The sequence below is a fragment of the Grammomys surdaster genome, unplaced genomic scaffold, assembly GCF_004785775.1.
Source record: "Grammomys surdaster isolate TR1022 unplaced genomic scaffold, NIH_TR_1.0 144, whole genome shotgun sequence".
NCBI classification, from domain to species: domain Eukaryota; kingdom Metazoa; phylum Chordata; class Mammalia; order Rodentia; family Muridae; genus Grammomys; species Grammomys surdaster.
Genome location: NW_021604602.1, coordinates 8,440,170 through 8,459,905, shown reverse-complemented (window position 1 = coordinate 8,459,905; position 19,736 = coordinate 8,440,170). Strand labels below are relative to the sequence as shown.

The window sequence follows — 19,736 nt, the reverse complement described above, 5'->3', positions numbered from 1 at the left end:
TATATATATATATATATATATATATATATATATATATATATGGGTCCTGTGGAGAGATTCCCTACTGGGTATGATGCTACATGCCTTTCTGCCCTGGAACTGACTCCATGATCCTCTCCCTCGGTCTCATACGATTTATGGAAGGTTCCTTGAACCCCAATGTGTATGAAGCCACAAGTCCCATACCTCTGTGTCTTGCCACCTCAATTGTTCCTCTTTCAGAGAACCCTGATTAATACACATCTGTATATGTCTAGTCACCACAGTCATACCTGTTACCCCCAGAGGCCAGAAGAGGTGTCAGATAGCCTGGAAGTAGAGTTACAGATGGTTGTGAGCCCCTTGAAGGTACAGGGAATTAAACCCAGGTCCTCTTCAAGAGTAACAAATACTCTTAACCAATGAGCCATCTCTCCAGCCCCAACAATGATTCTTCGTGAGGTAGGGTAGAAGAAAAGGTAAAGGATGTTGGGAAGGAAACATATCCTTCATCTCCTGGATCTGGTCTGCATTTCTCACTGACTTGAGAATCAAGAATTTGACACAAGGAACCATTGTACAAATTGCCTACATAGCAACCCCACTGCCTTTTAGGGGAAGGTAACACAAACATGGAAACAAACACCTATTTCGAGGAATGCAGTTAAAAAAAAAAAAGCCTCCTGAAATAGATGCTCCCTTAGGGCAAAGGTTTCTGTTGTAGGTAAGAGAGAGGGAAAACACTCAGAGGTACCTGGAAGAGTCCAGAACAGAGAGAAAAAGAAACAGACTGGACATGGCCAGGGTTATCTGGAAGAGAGGGAAAATTATCCAGGTTATAAGGAGGATACAATACAGCTGAGGGAGGGAAGCCTGTGGAAATTGGAACAGGCCTGGGAGTCTGGGGTAGAAGAGAGGTAAGAGGGGCCAGGTGTTACAGGATATTCGATCATGGTGTGAACCCTGAAATTGTGTTGTTTACTGGAAAAACCCATCTCTAGTTACGATGTAGCTCAGCCTTAGCACACACCTTTAATCCCCCTGCCTGGAATGCAGACACACTCTTAGCACATACATCGTTTAACCCCGAACAATGAAGGTAAGGTTAGTTTGTAGAGGGAAGCACCCATGTTTGAAAGTGATCGAGGGGCAGACAAAGTGACGAGTCAGAGAAGGATTTGACAGAATAGGATATGCCCAATTCTCGAGAGAAGAGAGAGGAAAGGGAAGCTACTTAAGAGAACAGTGCCGAGAGAGGAGGCGGTTTTACTGGGACAGTTGTACAGGGGCTAGTTGAAGAGAGAACAAGCTAGACACAGGTGAAGACAGAGCGAGCCAGAAGATGAGAAGGAGCTAGAAGATTAGAACTTATTGTGAAAGTTAGTATGAGGCCAAGCTGAACAATTCAAAGGCAGAGAGAGAGAGAGAGAGAGAGAGAGAGAGAGAGAGAGAGAGAGAGAGAGAGAGAGAGAACATATCAGTTAACTTGTTAACTTTCAGAGGAGTTTTGAACCAGAACAGCTGAGTTGACCAGCCAGAGTTGAGCCCTTCTTCTGCTGCTGCTTCTTCTTCTTCTTCTTCTTCTTCTTCTTCTTCTCCTCCTCCTCCTCCTCCTCCTTCTCCTTCTCCCCTCCTCCTCCTTCTCTTTTTCTTCTTCCTCCTCCTTCTCCTTTTCCTCCTCCTCCTCCTTCTAATTGTTTCTTCCTTCTTCCTCTTCTTTTTTTTTTTTTAAAGATTCATTTATTTATTTAATGTTTGTGAGTACACTGTCTTCAGACACACCAGAAGGCGGCATTGGATCCCATTACAGATGGACTCCATCACGTGATCCATCACAATGTGGTTGCTGGGAATTGAACTCAGGACCTCTCAAGGAACATTCAGTGTTCTTAACTGCAGAGCCATCTCTCAGTTCCTCCTGTTCCTCTTTCTTCTCCTTATACTTCCTCCTCTTCCTCCTCCTCTTCTTCTTCCACTTCCTCTTTTCTCTGCTCTGGACTCTTCCAAGTGTCCCTGGATATTTTCTCTCTTGTCTACAATAAAAACCTTCTACTCACAGAGCAGCCATTCCAGTGGGGTTTTTTTTTGCCACACCCTTTGAATTCAAACCCCATTTTTGTGGAGAAAAAGGCAAAGGAGAGAAGAGTAACAGAGGGAAGGATAATACAGTGACTGTACCCTCCTGGCTAATCAACTTCAAAGAAAAGGAGCATGGGCTGAGTGGTTATAAAAACTGTTCTCTGCATTCAACCACAAAGCTGGGCAGTCTAGGCTATCTGGACTTTGGGAAGTTGTGAAATAAATTTCCTCTTCTGCTCTCTGAGTCTCCAGTGCTCTTACATGAAGTGAGGATACACACTTCTCACACACTACTTTATCTGTTTCTCACACACTACTTTATAATCTCACTTATAAAAGAAAAAAATCTTGGGGCTGGAGAGACGGTTCTCTGGTTAATTCTTGCAGAGAATCTGGTTTACTCCCCAGCATCTACATAGTAGCTTACCATCTGTAACTTCAAATGATCCAACACTCGCTAACAAAGTCTCTGAAGGCACAAGGAACTTACAAGTATGGGTGCACTTACAGACATGTAAGTAAAACACTCATACACAAAATAAAATAATCCTAAAATTAAAAAAAAAACCTTTAGGCTGGATATGATGGTACACAACTTTAATACCAGCACTTGGGAAACAGAGACAGACAGGTTTATCTCTGAAAATCGAAACCAGTCCAGTCTACATAGCAAGTTCCAGGTCAGTCAATAGTCATATAGTGTGACCCTGCCTCACAAACAAAAAAACCTAACTAACCAACCAAATAAAACCCCTTTGACAAAAATAAGTATGGCAAAAAATTTTTTTCAAACTTGTATCTGTATAAGAGTTTTACCTATGTGCATATCCGTGCACCACTTTTATGCCTGGTTGTTAAGTCATCATTTCAGCACTGAGAATCAAATCTCAATTCTCTGGAAGAACAGCCAGAGCCCTTAACCACTGAACCATCTCTTCAGCCCATGCAAAAACATTGGTGTTGTTGAGACAGAGTCTCATTATGTAGTTCTGTCTGGCCTGGAACACTATACAAACCAGACTGGTTTCGAACTCATGGAGATCTGCTTGCTTCTGCCTCCTGGGTGCTAGGATTAAAGATACCTTCAGGCTTCGTTATTAATTATTTCAATTATATCCTTTGAACAATTTAACTTCAAAACCCACCTGTCTTAGTCAGGGTTTACTGCTGTGAAGAGACACCATGACCGAGTCAACTCTTATAAAGGACAACATTTAATTGGGGCTGGCATACAGGTTCAGAGTTCAGTCCATTATCATCATGGTGGGATACATGGTGGTGTCCAGACAGACATGGTGCTGAAGGAGCTTAGAATTCTACATCTTGGTCTTCAGGCAGCCAGGACGAGACTGGAATTCCACACTGGGCGGAGCTTAAGCAGAGAAGACTCCAAACCCAACCCCTACATTTACAATCCTCCTTTAACAAGGCCACACCTTCTAATAGTGCCACTCCCTGTGGGCCAACCCTATTCAAACTACCACACCACCAAAATTAGTACAGCTGTTAGGTTGCTCGTGCAGTGCTGGGGGCCAAGACTCCCTTCTGCCTGGGAGCAAATGTCAGCCTGAGTTAAGGAATACTTTATTGCCCTCCTGCCAGGGAAAAATTATTAATCAGATAAGCAACTTGAGCTGAGAAATGTTTAAATTGCCTTCTTGTGAGAAAATATTTAGATAAGTAATTTGGGCTAGGAATTCTTGTGGGCTTAGAGAACTTTGCAATTACGGGATGACCCTGGACCCTGACTGCTAGATGACTCTCCTGCCTGCCTGCCTTTATAACAGAAACCTGAACAATAAAGTTTAAGCACTTGATCAGACATTCAGACTTGTGCTTCTTTGTGTCTCTTGTCCCATCTTTCACCCTCCCCTTCCCTAGGGTCTCATCGAATCCCCACGGGCCAGGGCAGTGCAGGATTCTTTTTAAAAAGCACATACACACACACACACACACACACACACCTTTGGGTGTGCACTCCCTCCCTAGGGTTGGTTCATAGACTCCTGAAACCTTACTGCAGTGTACATTAAGATCTTGGGCAGAAGCCGGGCGGTGGCGGTGCACGCCTTTAATCCCAGCACTTGGGAAGCAGAGGCAGTCGGATTTCTGAGTTCGAGAGTTCGAGGCCAGCCTGGTCTACAGAGTGAGTTCCAGGACAGCCAGGGCTACACAGAGAAACCCTGTCTCGAAAAACCAAAAAAAAAAAAAAAAAGATCCTGGGCAGAGCTCCTGAGGCTTCAATGTGGACATGTGCAAGCACTCTGAGATCCTGCCCTTCCTCTGTAGTCTGCATCCTGGTCAGAGAAAAGCCAAATCTCTCACAGAAACTAGAAATCCTTCTAAGGGCTGGCAGTGGAGAGCTCTTGAATCAGCAGGGCCGATCCAGCCTCTCTCTCTCTCTCTCTCTCTCCCTCTCTCTCTTTCTCTCTCTGTGTGTGTGCGTGCGTGTGTGTGTGCGTGCGTGCATATGTGTGTGTGTGTGTGTCCCTACCAAATGCAGAGACCCTTCTCTTGCCCTAGTGTCATTTAGGGGTCAGGTCAACTGAGGTTTCTGTGATAGCTATTCCTGGTTGTCAACTTGACTACATCTGGAATGAACCACAGCCCAGAAATGGAGAGCGCACCTGTGATCACCTGGGTCATCACATGGCATGACACACTCTTTTGATCCAGATCTTGAGGCATAGTGGTCATGAAAAGCTTAGGCCCAGGAGACCAAGGCAAGCACATCTCTGAATTAAAGGCCAGTCTAGGACATATCAAGTTCCAAATCCAGGCACGGTGGTACACACATTTAATCTGGGCTACACCTTCTGCTGGAGGATGACATAAGGAACTTGGAAGGAAGGCTCACTCTTTACCTGCTTGCACTCTTACTGTAGCAGGATATCTTCTTGCTACATTGTATTTGCAGTGGAGCTCGGTGATTGGGCAGTAGAAGAGGTAAGCGGAGTGAGGAGTTGGGAGGAAAAGGAAGAGGAGGAGGAGAGAGGAAGCAACATGAAGGAAGAACCATGGATCTCTAGCAGTCCCAGGTAGCAATTTCTATCAAAAGGTTCAATATTGGGTAACAATTCTAATTGGTTGGGCATCTTGTGTATTGAGCATTTCCAAATATATAAATCCATTGGATGATCTTTAAGCATTAAGAGTCTTCATTCTACCAGGAACCACGAGCATGGTGGCTATTGTCTGGGGCTTAGCAGAGAACCATCAGGGTGACGGGGTTGGCCCAAGATCCATGCTTTGGGGTATGGCCTCTACAGAGCTGATCGGTGGAACCATGCTGCCATGGTAACATCTTGAGGGGTTCTAGCTAATACAGGAAACCAGATGGCTTCCCATTCACAGTTGCCCTTTGCTGGGTTAATTAGCAAACGGTAAGTCATTACAATAAATTCCCTTAATATATAGAGACATTCCATAAGTTCTGTGACTCTAGAGAACCCTAATACAGTTTCCTTTGGATTCTTAGGCTTACTAATAATAATTTAAAACTGACTCAGAAAGAAGGTCATGAACAATTTTATTAAACTTAGAGGGAGGAAAAAAAGACAGGATAAACAAGCTGAAAAACCTGTGGCCTCCAAAAGGAGATGAGAAAACTGCCTTTTAAGTTGGGCAAGGAGGTGAAAGAAACAGAAAGCACAGACCCTCAGGGAAAACTGTGCCTTAGGCTTAGCCAGTACTAAGGAGATGAGGGAAAGGGAAGCTGAGGCAGTTCAGCAGGACCTTCCTACCAAGCCTCTCACCTGAGATTCCTAGGACCCACGTGGTAGGAAAAAAGTGATTCCTGCAAGTAGTCATCTGACACCACAGAACTCTAAGCAAAGGTTGTTCCAAAAAGTTAAAGCAGGGGCCGGAGAGATGTCTCAGTGTAATGAGCACAGTGAGAAATGCATTTTAGACATGTAAAATTAGCTTAGGAACCCCCACGATACCCAAGGCTGCAGGGTAACCAGAACCCAGGTGACATCGCTCAAGACGATCAGACAGAGTCCTAGAACCCCATGACGCCCACTGGACAGCATGTAAGCAGAGACTAAGAGAAATGCTCCTGTTCTGCACATCTGGAGAGAAGCTGGAGAGTCGACCTTCCGGGATCAAAGACTTCCTTAGAGACTGGGCCTGACCTTCAGTTAAGATACCTAGCACAGGTGAGCAGCGTTGGGGAGACAGGCTTAGGACCACAGTCAGGAATTTAGAGTGTGAACCCTGTGATGACCGTTAGCATAATAAAATATAACTTGTTATACAAACTACACGCTATCTACCTTCTTGTTTGAGACGGTCAGGGATTAAGAATACTTGCTGTTCTGACAAGAGGACCTGGTACAGTTCTCAGTACCCACACTGAATCCCACGATCACTCGTAGCCTCGCACATTGATGTACATTCATACATGCAGGCGAAACACTGACACACACACAAAAAAACAAGTAAATACAAAAATAATAGTAATTCAAAAGGAAAAAGAAAACCATGCTCAATGCTAGTATCCAGGTCTAAGTTCAGAGGGTATTCCTTTCCATCAAATAAAGGGAAAGTACGCCCAGGAATGGGAATGGGTTAGTGAGCTTAGGAGAGGAACCAGAAAGCCACAAAGACACGATGTGTATAGCTGGCTGTTTAATTTCTCGTATGGCACCGGTTTTTCTCTCGAACGCTCGTTCATTAGAAGCCCAGGTGAGGAGTTTCCAGTCTTTCCCGGCAAACGCGCTTGCTCCATGTGTTAATGTGGCTTCCCCACTGGACATTCTGCATCCACTCACCTCCCCTCGACCCCAATCAATGGCGTCCGGACTTGGTGTCCTCGTTAAGATCTTGTGCACTACCAGGATCTTTTATTTTTATTTTTTTGAGTTGGAACTCGAACCAGGGCCTGTTCAGAGATTCCACCACCGAGCCTCACTCAACTCTTCTATGCTTCAAGGAAGGTGGAGACAACGGCCGTGCCCAGGGCTGGTACTAACTGCACCGAAGGAACTAAGGTTACTAAGACCTGGGAGCCAGAAGGGTCGGGATAGCCAAAGAGACCTGGGTACCGGTGCGAGGGGGCGTGAGCAAGCACCCTGGGGGCGGGGCCAAGCGCACGGAGACCTGGGAACTGGGGCGGTGGCCAGGCGCGCGGAACCCTGGGAGCCGAGCGCGCGGAACCCTGGGAACCGGAGGTCGAGCCGTCCACAGACAAGGGATCGGGGGCGGAGCGAGGCGCGGGGAGACATGGGAGCGGGGGGCGGAGCGGCCCAGGGCGCGAGCCTAACGGCTGAAGCCGAAGCGCGGGAGACTCCAGCGGCGAGGCTCCGCCTTGCGTGGGTTTGAACGAAGCTCCGCCCCGCACTCCACCAATCGGCGCTCGTGCGGCGGCGCCATGGCGACCCTTTGTGGGCGCTGACTGTGATCCCGGCGCCCGACGGAGTGGCGGGTCTGCCTTGCGGCGCCGGTAAGTGTGTCGATGGTTTGCTCCTTCGAGTCCTTGCGTCCTGGGCGGCGTCCGCGCAGAGCACCTCCGGGGCGGTCGGGGGTCCGCAGGGTCCCCCTCCTGCGCCGGCCGCCCTTCGGCGCTCACGACGCCGCGGCGTGTTGAGTGACACATACCGAGAGCCGGAGCGGCGGGTCTGAGCTGGCCGTCCCGCCCTCCGCCCACGCTCCCCTGCTTCCGCTCTCTCTTCCTCCTGTGGCCTTTCCTCTCTCCTTTCTCCGCCGTCCCCCCTTCTTTGGTTCAGCCCGCGTCGATCCTCCACCTCTCGGTTCGGGCTGGCCGCCGCTGCTGTGCGTTTCCCCTAAGATCTGCGTGCGGCCCGCAGTTTTGGGAGACTGGACTTTCCCTGGCTTCTAGCAGCGCCGAGCCCCGAGCTTCTGTCTGCTGGCCAGGGACCGATTCCGAGGGGGCTGGGTGGGCTCCGTGCAGCCGCCTGCCTGGTGAGTGTTGGCCTTGCGTTCTTTCCCTTTGTCTCTTGGATTTTAATTCCCTTGAGAAGTGTCTCGTGTTGCCTGCCCTTCCCCTACGGCAGCACACCCCACTTCCTTCTAAAACGATCATTTGTGGATCAGTAGATACTGCCTGGAACGGCATTGCTGGAACTCGACTGGAAGCCGGGCTCTGTCTTCGCTAGCCTGTCCTGAGGCCAAATGGAACTAGAAAAAAAGCTCCAGAAACCTTTTCTAAAGTTTTTCTCTCATAGATAGGGTCACCAGGGAAGGTGCTTCTTCCAGAACTTGAGACAGACATACAGCAGCCGTATATTTTCTCCTGGTCGCCTTTGTATCTTATCTAGGTGGCAGAGCTGAGCTGGTCCTTGATTTAAATGATTCCGGGAAATACTGTCTGCACAAAAAATCAAGTTTGATGTTCCGTCAACCTCCTGCATGCAGCCTTGTGGTTTTATAGATGAACTTAAAAAATGCACTCAGAAATCTCCCCATTTTAGAGGTGCTAGTCTTAAAAGGAAGGAGGTCAGAAAGGTTCCCTCAGGTTGTCGCTGGAACCTACCTCCAGGCATAAGAAAGCCCCACATCCTTCCAAGGGTAACTCTGATAAGGGTTTTTTAGTAACTACTGATAGAAAGTCTGAAGCGGACATAGTGGGACAATAAACTCTATCAAATGGCCATTAAGTTCACTGGCCCAGCATTTTTCCGCCTTGTTCCCTCTTCCCAGTTGCTTTTTGAGCAAGTATTTATGCAGTTGTGATTTTTGTTTTGTTTTTGAGACAGGGTTTCCTACAGGCCAGGCTGGGCTCAGACTGACCAGTGCAACCAGAAGCAACCTTATTCTCTCTCCTCTCTGCTTCCCAAGTACACCACCATGCCTGGCTCAGAAACATGAACTTCTGGTTCTCCTTAAAATCCAGCATCCAGAGGAATGCTTGATTGTGGTTACAGTCCAAGCCGGGGTGCTGATAGGTCTGCTCAGGTAAAACCAAGACTAATGGATGTCAGAGCCCAGGAAGCTGCATTTCCACATGGTCACTGATGAACTGAGGTAGGACAGCTCCAGGATTTGATGGTTGTGGAGTCCTAGGCTGTCTCTTTACCTCAGGTTGTAGGGTAGTTATCACTTTCCCTTCCACCTTACTGTACACTGACCTCAACACTCTCTGAGCGCCCAAGGATGCCTGGCTCTTGTCATTCAGCCAATGCTTGGGGTGGAGAACGTTAAGAGGGCAGAACTGTGGGTTGACTTAGCTTTGGATTGAAGAGATGTTAGACATTACCTAGACGTGGAAAGACCTTTTGGCTGTCTGGAAATAAGGTGTGAGATGTGGAACATAATTTATACAGAACTTAGCAGGGAGAATTTCCTGTCATCTTTCATTGGAAGGTCAAGCACACAGGTGGCCACAAGGAAACTGTGCCCAGGCCCGTATAGGAGGGTCACTGTGCAGGCACTATTTAGGGCTGGACGGAACCAGTGTTGGTGGTGCAGGCCTTCACCCTCAAGTCCCCTCTTTCGTCTTGCTCTCTTGCTACTAGCTACTCTGTCACCATCCTAGTTTTTTATTGGTGCGTGTGTATATATACCTTCTGAGGCCACAGGAGGACCTTGGATCCAAGGAACTGGGGGTATAGGGAGTTTTAAGCCGTCATGTGAGTTCTGGGTATCCAGTCTTTGTCATCTGTAAGTCATCTCTCCAGCCACCTTGTTTAAAAGCTTTAAATGTGAGGATGGTGAACAAGATAGAAAGACAGTGTCTGCTCCTAGCAAGTCAGGGAGGGGATGTTTGTTGGTTAAAGCTCTGCTGTGCAAAGTTGTATATACCCTAAGGAACAGGGGCAGAGAGGAGAGTATTTAATTTTGCAAAGTTAGTAAGTCAGAGGAAGTTTGATAGCAAGTATACATGGTGAGGGCTTATGCTTCTTAGAAAACAATTGTTTGATGTATTTATTAAGATCCTTCAAAATGTTTCTACCCTGAGTCCTGTTATGAATCCAGAAGTTAAGAGTACAGAAATAAAGTACTCTTAACCAGGAGTAGAAAACACTGTCTGTGGCTGGAACATGGCGCTGGCTGCAGACTGCCTGGCCCGTGTGCACGAATGTAGGTCCTCACTATCAGAAGTGAAGATCCACTTCTTAAGTGGCGTGATAAACAGAATGTACTGTGGACTCAGCCCAAGTGAAACCTACTGCTAAGGAAGATGAGGGGGTAGGAACAGGAATTTCTCTCAGTGCTTAGAATTTGTTGAGCCACTCCCCCCAGGGTTTAGGCTTCTCTCTGTCACAGCCCTGGAACTCACTCTGTAGACCAGACTGCCCTTGGACTCACAGAGATCTGCCTGCCTCTGGCTCCTAAGTGCTGGCTTTGTGGAACGTTTTTGGTTTGTGAGTTTTGATTCTCTTCCAGATTGTCTAGTGAGCTGTGGAAATAACCAGCCAAACAAGTGTGAACAGGCGGGGCTGTATATGTAGCAGGGCTTCTGTGGCCAGTTGTTCTCACTGTTAGTAGCTTTGAGGAGAGCTTTGCAGTGGGATGGCTGGGTGGGCTCACTAAGTGATGAGTGTCTCCTATGAGTAACAAATTTACCAAGTATAGAGGTAAAACAGTTAATTATGATTCGGCAGAAACAGATGTCAGCCAGCAAAAATAGCTTCCCAATTTGGCACAAAAAGTGTTTTTTAAAGTCCTTGGTGAAAAATTCTGCCTTTTTGGTTTTCTGAGACAAGAATCTCACTACGTATCCTTAGCAGGCCTGGGTCTTGTATGTAGATCAGGCTACCCTTGAACTGCTAGAAATCCACCTGCCTATAGTGTTGGGATTTAAAGAGTTATACCACCACACCCTACAGTTGTATCCTCTTTTCCCAATATACTGGTTCTCCAGAAAGACAAAATCTTCATACCTCTCTAGCATGGCCTCCTCTCTGGATTCCCCATGCTATTGGTTCAGAGTACAGAACCTCATCTAATGGATATTCCTGGCCTCCAGATTCTCTCTTTCTCTGCTTGTAGACTCAGTCACATAGCAGACTTCAACTTTCCAGCTTTAGGATGAACTAAGAGGGCCTAGAGAAGTAGGGCTGTCTACTACAGAGGGAAACCAGGGACCCAGTGCCTCCTGCTTGTCTGATTCTCCAGTGAGCTTTAAATTTAAAACATCATACAAAATTAGACCATAATTTATTTCCTACATCCTGTGATTGGCTGTGGTAGATATTTGCCTCTTTGGTTAGTTTTGAGATGGCACCAAAGATGCTGTTAACTTTTTATATCCTGGTTATAGGGTGTTTGTTGGGCAGTTACTGATTAGGGTCCTAGAGAGCCTGCTGTTTTCCAGGCTGTTCTTGTAGGTCAGTCTTGGGAGCTAGTCATTGCAGATGATGATCAGAGGCTGATTTCTGGTATCTTCCTCATTTGCTCTACACTTCATTGAGGCAGAGTCTCAGGTGAGTCCACAACTAGCTTGCTCCAGGCATCCACTATCTATACCTAAACTCTGGGGTGGGAGTTGGACCACCACACCTGCGTAGCATTTACATAGGCACCAAAGCTGTGACCTCTGACCCTCGCTCGTTTGTGTGGCAACCATTTAACCTGTTGAGCCATTGGCCCTGGCCTCATGAAATATTCTTTCTGTCAATTAGCTGGCCCCTCTCGGGATATTATTTATACTATCGTCTGTGGTAAGCTCCTTTCCTTCACTATAAGGTAGGTGATCCTGCAGACTCACAAATGGCAGGAATACCAAGAATAAGGAACCAGTGAGTGCCCAGCCCTGAAGCAGTCAACTGTAAACACTCCCTGGCTCCAAGGCCCAGGTATCCTGGAAGCCGGCCAGGAAGAATCAGGATCAAAAGGACTTGACTTTAGCAAGTACGGTCATCAGTCTTAAGCTGAGCAAAATCAGGAAGTCAGGTGACTGGAGCAGGGGGCTCTAAATCCTTTATGGAATAGGTGAGTAGCCTTCTATTGAGTGGAACCAGAGATTGTGACAAGATGCAGAAGACAGAGTTAGGTGGGGTTACCTCTGCAGAGGTCCTGTCTTCCCGTCTCTGTATTTGACCTTGCTTTGGCTCAAGCAGTCCTCCTACCCTTAGCTCTCTTGCCTTTACCTGCCCACCCCCAAGGTACACATGTGCGCGTTAGCGCATAGTGTACACACACAAAGCACCTGAATTGCTTCTGCTAAGAATATTCAAGGTTCTGGTTTTTGAACCAGAGTCTCACCAGTAATCCTGGCTTTCCTGGAACTCACTATGTAGCCCAGGCTGGCCTTTGTTTCCAGGTGCTGGGAGTATAAAGCATGTGCCACTATGGTAGGCAAATTCTTTTTAAACTTGTCTTGGATTTGGAGCTAGAAATGGTTTGGTGGTTAAGAACACTGTTATTCCAGGGAACCTAGTCTTTGTCCAGCACCCACATGGTGACTCACAACCACATGTAACTTGATGTTCATGGTTTCTGACAGCCTATTTTGGCCTCCACAGGCACTGTATGCATATGGTGCAGACAGACACACAGGCAAAATATCTACATACATAAAATCTTTAAAAATAAATAAACTTAGTTTGTATTTGAACGCTTGGTCCCCAGCCGATGGTGCTGCCTGGGAGGCCATGGAGCCTTTAAGGAGCCATGTGAGGCCTTGCTGAAAGTAAAACTGGGGGCACACTTTGAAGTTTTATTTATACCTTGGCCCTACTTTCTCTCTGCTTCCTGTGTGCAGGTGACATGTGATCACCCTGCTTCCTGACTACCAGGTTGGCCTCACCCTTCCACTGCCCGGCCTTCCCTGTCATAATAGACTGAAAGTGTATACCTTCTTTAACTGCAAACCCAAACTAAGTTGTTTTTTGTTAGGACATTCTCTCATAGCAACAGAAAAATACCTAATATGACTGCGTTACAGAAATTTCTTTCTTGGTGGTGGTAGTAGGTGTGTTTAACACGATCTGTGATTAATAGGCTGTGGTCTTGAAATCTTCTGCGTTCATCTCCAGAGTGGAGGAATTAGAAGTGTGTGCCGCTAAGTATAATGAAGATTAGATTTGCTTCTTCATTTTTAAAAAATTAGTTACATGTTTAAAGCCACTTTAGGCTACATTTTCCTCCACTCCTTTCACTTAGGTTGGTGTGGGATGTGTTGGGAACTGGGGACTTGTCTAGGCATGTACTCTCACCTGCGATCTCCTGCCCCCACCCCCTATGGCCTCTGGCGACTGGCTTTTCTCTGGCCCATAATTCCAATGGGAGTCCTGGGTGTTTCAACTGGATGTTTCCAGTTTTGGGCAACTATAAGAATACTATAAACATTTTTGTACAAGTGTTTACATGAATCTTAGCTTTCCTTTCACTGGAACATATACACTAAAGGTCACATAATTATATAAAGATCTGTGACTTCGAAAGAAGAAAAGGTAGCTATAAAGAAATCCTAAAGTTTATGTATTTAGGAGATTCTGTTAAGAACAACTTTGCATTAATTTCAAATGTATTATTTGAAATAAAATGTTTAGGGGCTAGAGAGATGGCTCAGCAACTGAAAGATCTTGTTACACAAGCATAAAGATCAGAGTTTCTGCCTGGCAGTGGTGGCACACGCCTTTAATCCCAGTACTTGGGAGGCAGAGGCAAGCGGATTTCTGAGTTCAAGGCCAGCCTGGTCTACAGAGTGAGTTCCAGGACAGCCAGGGCTACACAGAGAAACCCTGTCTCGAAAAAACAAAAAATTTTTTTTTTTTTTTTTTTTTTTTTTTTTTTTTTTTTTTTTTTTTTTCTCTCTCTCTCTCTCTCTCTCTCTCTCTCTCTTAAATTTTTGTTCTCTTTAAAATACATTTCTGCAGCTGGGTATAGTGGTGTCATCTTTTAATCTCAGCTCTGGAGAGGCTGAGGCAGGAAGCTCATTGTCAGCCTGTGTTACATACATAGCAAGATACTGTCTCAAAGCAGCAACCGTATTTCTTGTTTGTGTTCATTTATCTGTTGATGAAAGTTAGGCTACACCTGAGCTTTGTTGTCTGTGACAGTGGCTATGCCTGAGGCAACTTCTCAGATAGTGTCCCTGGTACTTTGTGTTGTCACCTCTTCTAGCTGTCAGAAACTGTCCTGGGTCCTGTCAGCCAGGAAGCTGAGATATGCTAGCTAAATGGTATCTTTCTTGGTTCCCACAGGACAGGATGTTTGCTAGAGGGCTGAAGAGGAAATATGGTGACCAGGAAGAAGGAGTAGAGGGTTTTGGCACTGTCCCTTCCTATAGCCTGCAGCGACAGTCACTCCTGGACATGTCCCTTGTCAAGCTCCAGCTCTGTCACATGCTAGTGGAGCCCAACCTCTGCCGCTCAGTCCTCATCGCCAACACAGTCCGGCAGATCCAGGAGGAAATGAGCCAGGATGGCGTGTGGCATGGGATGGCGCCCCAGAATGTAGAACGGGCACCAATGGATCGTCTAGTGTCCACAGAGATCCTGTGTCGTACAGTGAGAGGAGCTGAGGAGGAGCACCCCACTTCTGAACTGGAAGATGGTCCCTTGCAAAACTCGGCTTCTGAGCTTCCCATAGTTGTCTCAGCACAGGGGCAAAGGAGCCCTCAGAGCAGCCTCTGGGAGATGGACAACCCTCAAGAAAACCGGGGCAGCTTGCAGAAGTCACTGGACCAGATATTTGAGACCCTGGAGAACAAAAACTCCAGTTCAGTGGAGGAACTCTTCTCAGATGTGGACAGCTCCTACTATGACCTGGACACAGTGCTAACAGGAATGATGAGTGGGACCAAGTCCAGTCTCTGCAATGGCCTTGAGAGCTTTGCTGCAGCCGCCCCTCCTCCCAGCTCCACTTGCAAGTCTGACCTGGCGGAGCTGGACCATGTGGTAGAGATTCTGGTGGAGACCTGAGAGGACACCCCAGTGGGCCAAGGACAAGGCCACCACTCCCCATGGAGCTCACATGTATGTGCTGTGACCCAGAGACAGACAAGCACTTGTCCTAAGAGGGGCTCTGACTCTTCAGCCAGGGTCTCCACCTCTCTGTCTGACTGAAACTATCCTGGACAGATTTTCCTCTGCAAGGACTGCAGGCCTGGAGCTGCCTCAGGGCTAGTTCCCTTGGGAGGACAGAACTGACGCCATCTCAAGGAACTGAGCTCTCTGAGCTTCTGGGTCCTGGGCTCATTATCCTGTTTGTGTGATGCTGGAATCCCTGTGGAGGATGGTGTGCCACAGCTATGTCTAGTCTATTTTAAATTAGATAGGTGAACTTTCTAAAATTAAGTTTTATATGTTTTGGGCAATATTTTGTCTTAAGATATATTTTTTAAACTTTTTATACTTTAGATTTTTTTCAGCTATTTTCTTAAAAGTATATTTTTTCTACAAACATCCTCTGCTGCTACATTAGAAACATTTATAACCTAAATACGATTGGTGTGTGTAATTTTTAAGGCTTAAATATGAAACTTTTTTTTTTGTTAATGAGTCTCTATACTCCCAAGGCAACTGTAAATGTAGCCGGCCAGGTGTTTACATGAGAGGCTCTGTTATGGTCCACATTCTAGTCGAGTTTGAAATGAGAACCATGCACAGTTCCACTGTTCCCTCACTGCATCTGTGCTGTAAGATGGTGTGCAGGATGGTTTTATTTATGCCTATTTATATGTAAATGCCACTGAAGGCTAAGGTCTTGTGTCTGGAAATCACACCACCAGTTAGTTCTTCAGAGACTGCCGTGAGGCAGTGCCTTATGCAGGGCTTGTCCTTGGACGCTACTGTCTGGTTCCCAGCCCGGCACTATGTGACATGAGGATGTGACATCACACCACCACCCAGCACCGCGTGTTCCATGTCAAGTGTATACATGGAGACTGCTGGGTACCAGGCATGTGTGTGCTTAGAAAGGGTATGCAGTTCCCCCCATGTACTCAGTACGAAATACCTGTGTGTGCTTGCTTTTAAAATGGTGCTTGAACATTTTTAAGGTTACAAACAATCTGACTCCATCTAATTTAGGGCTCCTCCGTCCTGGGGTGGCCCTGTGCTGTCTGCTTGGCTCTCAAGGTCCTGGCACCTGATCCTGTGTCAGACCCCACCCTCATTCATGTATACTTTTTGTTTCTCTTGTGCTTTTTTTGGACTCCCCTCCTGAGCCTAAGAGGTTTTATTTTGTATGTGTGTATGACTATTCTTCAATATCCACAATGTAAACCTCACTTATTAAAAGTATCCAGCAAATTGAATGTGTGGGGAGCTTTGTTCCATCTTACTCCTTCAAGTGAGCTTGCTCTATCCTATGTGGTTGCAGTGTTTTCAAGGCTTTGTAATGTAGACGAACTTTTTGTGGTTAACAGGCAAATGGGTTTATTTTCCTGACCTCATGGCTCCCAAGGCAAAATTCCCCCTTACCTTTCAGCCCCTGCTTGCCTTCCCTGGGCCTAAGGGCTCTTGGTAATCTGTAGGGACAGACTGGCTGAGCCCTAGGTCTGTGAACAAGGATCTTAGGGATTTCTCCTTTATCAAAGCTAGTTTAAAGTGCTTTACTACTAAGCCTAGAGCAGGATTTTTCCTTTACATTTTATTTATGCCTGTGTGGAGGTCAAAGGACAACTTTCTCAGTCAGCTTTTCCTTTGAACCCAGGGATGAAACTCGGGTTCAGACAGCAGAACAAGCCCGAAGACTCTAAAGCTAGATTTGCTTGTTTAAAGCATTTCTGCTCCTCTGGTAAAAGTAAGGTCTCTGGAGAATGAGGTGAATCAGTTTTTCGGATGCTCATTTTTAGGAAGTTGCTGGGAGACCTGTGGGGAGCAGCCTGGCCAAGGCCTCTTCACCCTGCTGCATTCAGCTTTCTGCCTGGAGAGGAAATGTGGCCTTTGGAAGGCAGTGAGCTCCAGCTTGTCGTTGTTGAGTTTCCTGGGCACCACCTGCCAGGTTCAACCATACATGTGACATTTTTAGGATAGATATAAATTGGATGGCTGGGATCAGATTTTCCATGTGTTTGCTAATTTTGTTTACAGATGCTTAATTAGGAATGCATTACAAAAATCCCAGAACCTGAGAAGCAGGAGGATTGCCCAAAATAATTTAGGTAATACCAAGCAGGGCCTGTGGAAGGAGCCACTGACTAATATGCCTCTTAAGTAACCATTCGGTCAGTAGCAGACCAGGAACATAGGTGCTCCTAGCAGCCTGCTCTTTCTGTGCAGACGTGGCTGAGTCTCTCAGGTCTGAGCTGTCCCATGCTCAGTACTGTATGTACCTCGTAAAGTACCCCAAATGTGTACAAGATTGGACCTCACAACATTTGAGCAGAGATAGGGTAGGGTCCTGCCCCTTTCTGAAGATCTAATCAAAGTTAAGGGTTGGGGAAGGGGGTACCATCTTCTAGTGGTGTAGCCACTGGTGATGGTCCCCATTCTCCAATAAATAACATTCCATCCACACTTCAGCATGCAACTTAATTAAACTAGGTCACATTTGAAAAAAAAAAAAGACGTGACTAGAAGGTTGGGAAGGAAGTGTTCAGAGGGAGAAGGGGTGTATCACGTGTATATTAAAAGTCCCAAATACATGGTCTGCACCTGCTACCTGCCCTCCGGTTCCCACCTGCCTCCCCCTAGATGATTAGTTGACTTTGAAGTGTTGCCTTACAGGTAGGAAGTTTGTGAAGAGGGGTCTCGTGTTAACTCCTGCATATCTGTGTTGAGGTGAGCAGAACACTGCTAGGTTAAGAACACTTGACTCCCTGGTCTACAGAGTGAGTTCCAGGACAGCCAGGGCTACACAGAGACCCTGTCTCAAAAGAACGATTGACCGTGAGGCACAGCACTCTTATGCTGGCGCCTGCCTTCCTACATGCTCCCATTCTAGGGCTCCGTGTATGTTGCTTTACTGCTGACCCCATCAGTGACAAAGTATGGGACATAAACCAAGGGATGGGGGTCCCTGCTGCCCCTGAGCTAAAGCAAGCCAGATACCTAGAAGACAGTTCCCAGAAGGTTCAGGCTCTGTCAAAGTCCCGCCCTGCCCTTTCAGCTTGGTAAAAGACAAGTCACCATGCTGAACAGGGCAGAAGGTAGGAACAGGAACCAGGGCATGCAGCATCAACACCCAAAGCAAAACTAACAGTTAAGTAAGCCTTGAATCTAAGCTTGCCTCCTGTTTACCCAGAGCCTGGGTGAGGCTGGGGTCCTGGTCCCTGTCTGTGTGTCAAATCCCAGTTCTGGGTGAGGAAGGGGGTGGGGACAAGTATCCCCACTGACCAACTCTGCTGTGAAGGCTCTGAGTGCTTCCAGTGCTGTGCTCTTTGGGGGTGCTGCACTCACTCCAGGCTTGGCTATCCCAGGCAGCTGCGCTCCTGGGCAGCTTCGCCTCTTCTGCAGCAGTTAGGATTCTGAGAGCAGGGTGTATTTCAGAACACCTGCAGGATGCTCTGGCTTGCACTTGCTTATCCTGCCTTAGTAGACAGAAATTGCATGCGCCTATGGCAAATATGATACTTTCAGGTATCTAGGATAGCTATATGGAGCTGGTGGTGACCAAAGGCATTAACTCAATAGTTATTACTTGAGAAATGAGAACACTTAAAATCCTGTCATTTCTGAGAACATACGCGATTTTTAAAGACTTTTTCTGCATAGCCCCAATTTTCCTGGAACTTGCTCTGTAGATGAGGCTGTCCTCAAACTCAGATCTACCTCTGCCTTCCAGTGCTGGGAGTAAAGGCGTGTACCACCATGCCCAGCTTGTGATTCAGTGTGAAGCTACTCCCGGTGTTCTAAGTGACTTGCTGGACTTCCTGATTGTTGACCAGAGGCTGTACCCTTGGCCGACGCCCCCATTTCCACTCGGCCCTGCTGACTGCTGGTCTCTCAGCCTCTAAGAAGTTCACATTTTAAGACTCCGCTGGAAGAGTCACGTGCTTGTCTCTGCACCTGGCTTACCCATCGAAGGACAACCCAGATGACACCATCTTGGACATTGTAAGCCAAGCGGCAATAAACATGGTACTAGTTCCCATTTCCTTTATATAAACCCTTAGCAGTAGGAATTCTGGGTCATGTGGGAGTTGTTTTTAATTTTGTGAACCTTTATAACTGTTTCCCATAATAGTTGTTCTAATTTACATCTCTTCATATTCTTGCCAGCTCATCTTTATTCCAGTAGGAGTCTGGATACTTGACTGCTTAGCTGCATTTCTCTATGGTTACTGATGGCAAGCACGGTTTTCATATGCCTATTGGCCATCTGCATGCTTTGTGAGTAGCATTTTCTTGTTTCTTCTGCGTTAGCCTAACGTGTACACTGCTTCCTTTGCAGACAGAGTACCTCTGTATCTGCAGCCACGGGGAAGCTGCAGCTTCCTCTGCCATGTGCTGGTCAGTCAGTGCTGCTTCAAAAAACAAAGAGTTAAGGCAGCTTTCCTAAACACCTGGCACCCTCAAACCCAAACCCGGTCAAACACCTGCTTCCCCAAAATAAAAACCAATAGGTTATCCTTGTTCTAACCCTGAAACTGTATGCCACCTAGTGGTGGCTGAGTGCAAGGGCCCGAAGGATCAATGGTAGTTCATTCTCCCCTCCTGACAGGAGCAGTTCCAACACTGCATGTGTCCCTCCTGTCTGGCCTGCTGTCTGGTTCACGACAACTGGGTTAGTTCAGGCAATAGTGAAGCTGGTATCTCCTGAGCAAGTCAGTCCCATGTAGCCTCCCCACGGGCTAATGAGTCAACAAAACCACGGGCTTA

General features: G+C 46.8%; 1 protein-coding gene across 2 annotated transcripts; it reads left to right on the top strand.

Annotated features, from left to right (window-relative positions):
- The first annotated feature begins 7,221 nt into the window (after positions 1-7,221).
- Positions 7,222-16,228, top strand: Cdca4 (cell division cycle associated 4). 2 transcript variants are annotated; one of them, XM_028764513.1, is made up of 2 exons: positions 7,222-7,504; positions 14,172-16,228. In XM_028764513.1, exon 2 carries the CDS (start codon positions 14,178-14,180, stop codon positions 14,889-14,891), a length of 714 nt encoding a protein of 237 aa, XP_028620346.1. In that variant the 5' UTR covers positions 7,222-7,504; positions 14,172-14,177; the 3' UTR covers positions 14,892-16,228. The 2 variants fall into 2 exon arrangements, with proteins under 2 accessions (XP_028620346.1, XP_028620344.1); XM_028764511.1 differs by lacking the exon at positions 7,222-7,504 and adding an exon at positions 7,831-7,983.
- Positions 16,229-19,736: the final 3,508 nt, after the last annotated feature.

Bases quoted from the DNA above. Each gene is read 5' to 3' on its own strand.
- Cdca4 (XM_028764513.1), top strand. From the start codon at position 14,178: ATGTTTGCTAGAGGGCTGAAGAGGAAATATGGTGACCAGGAAGAAGGA.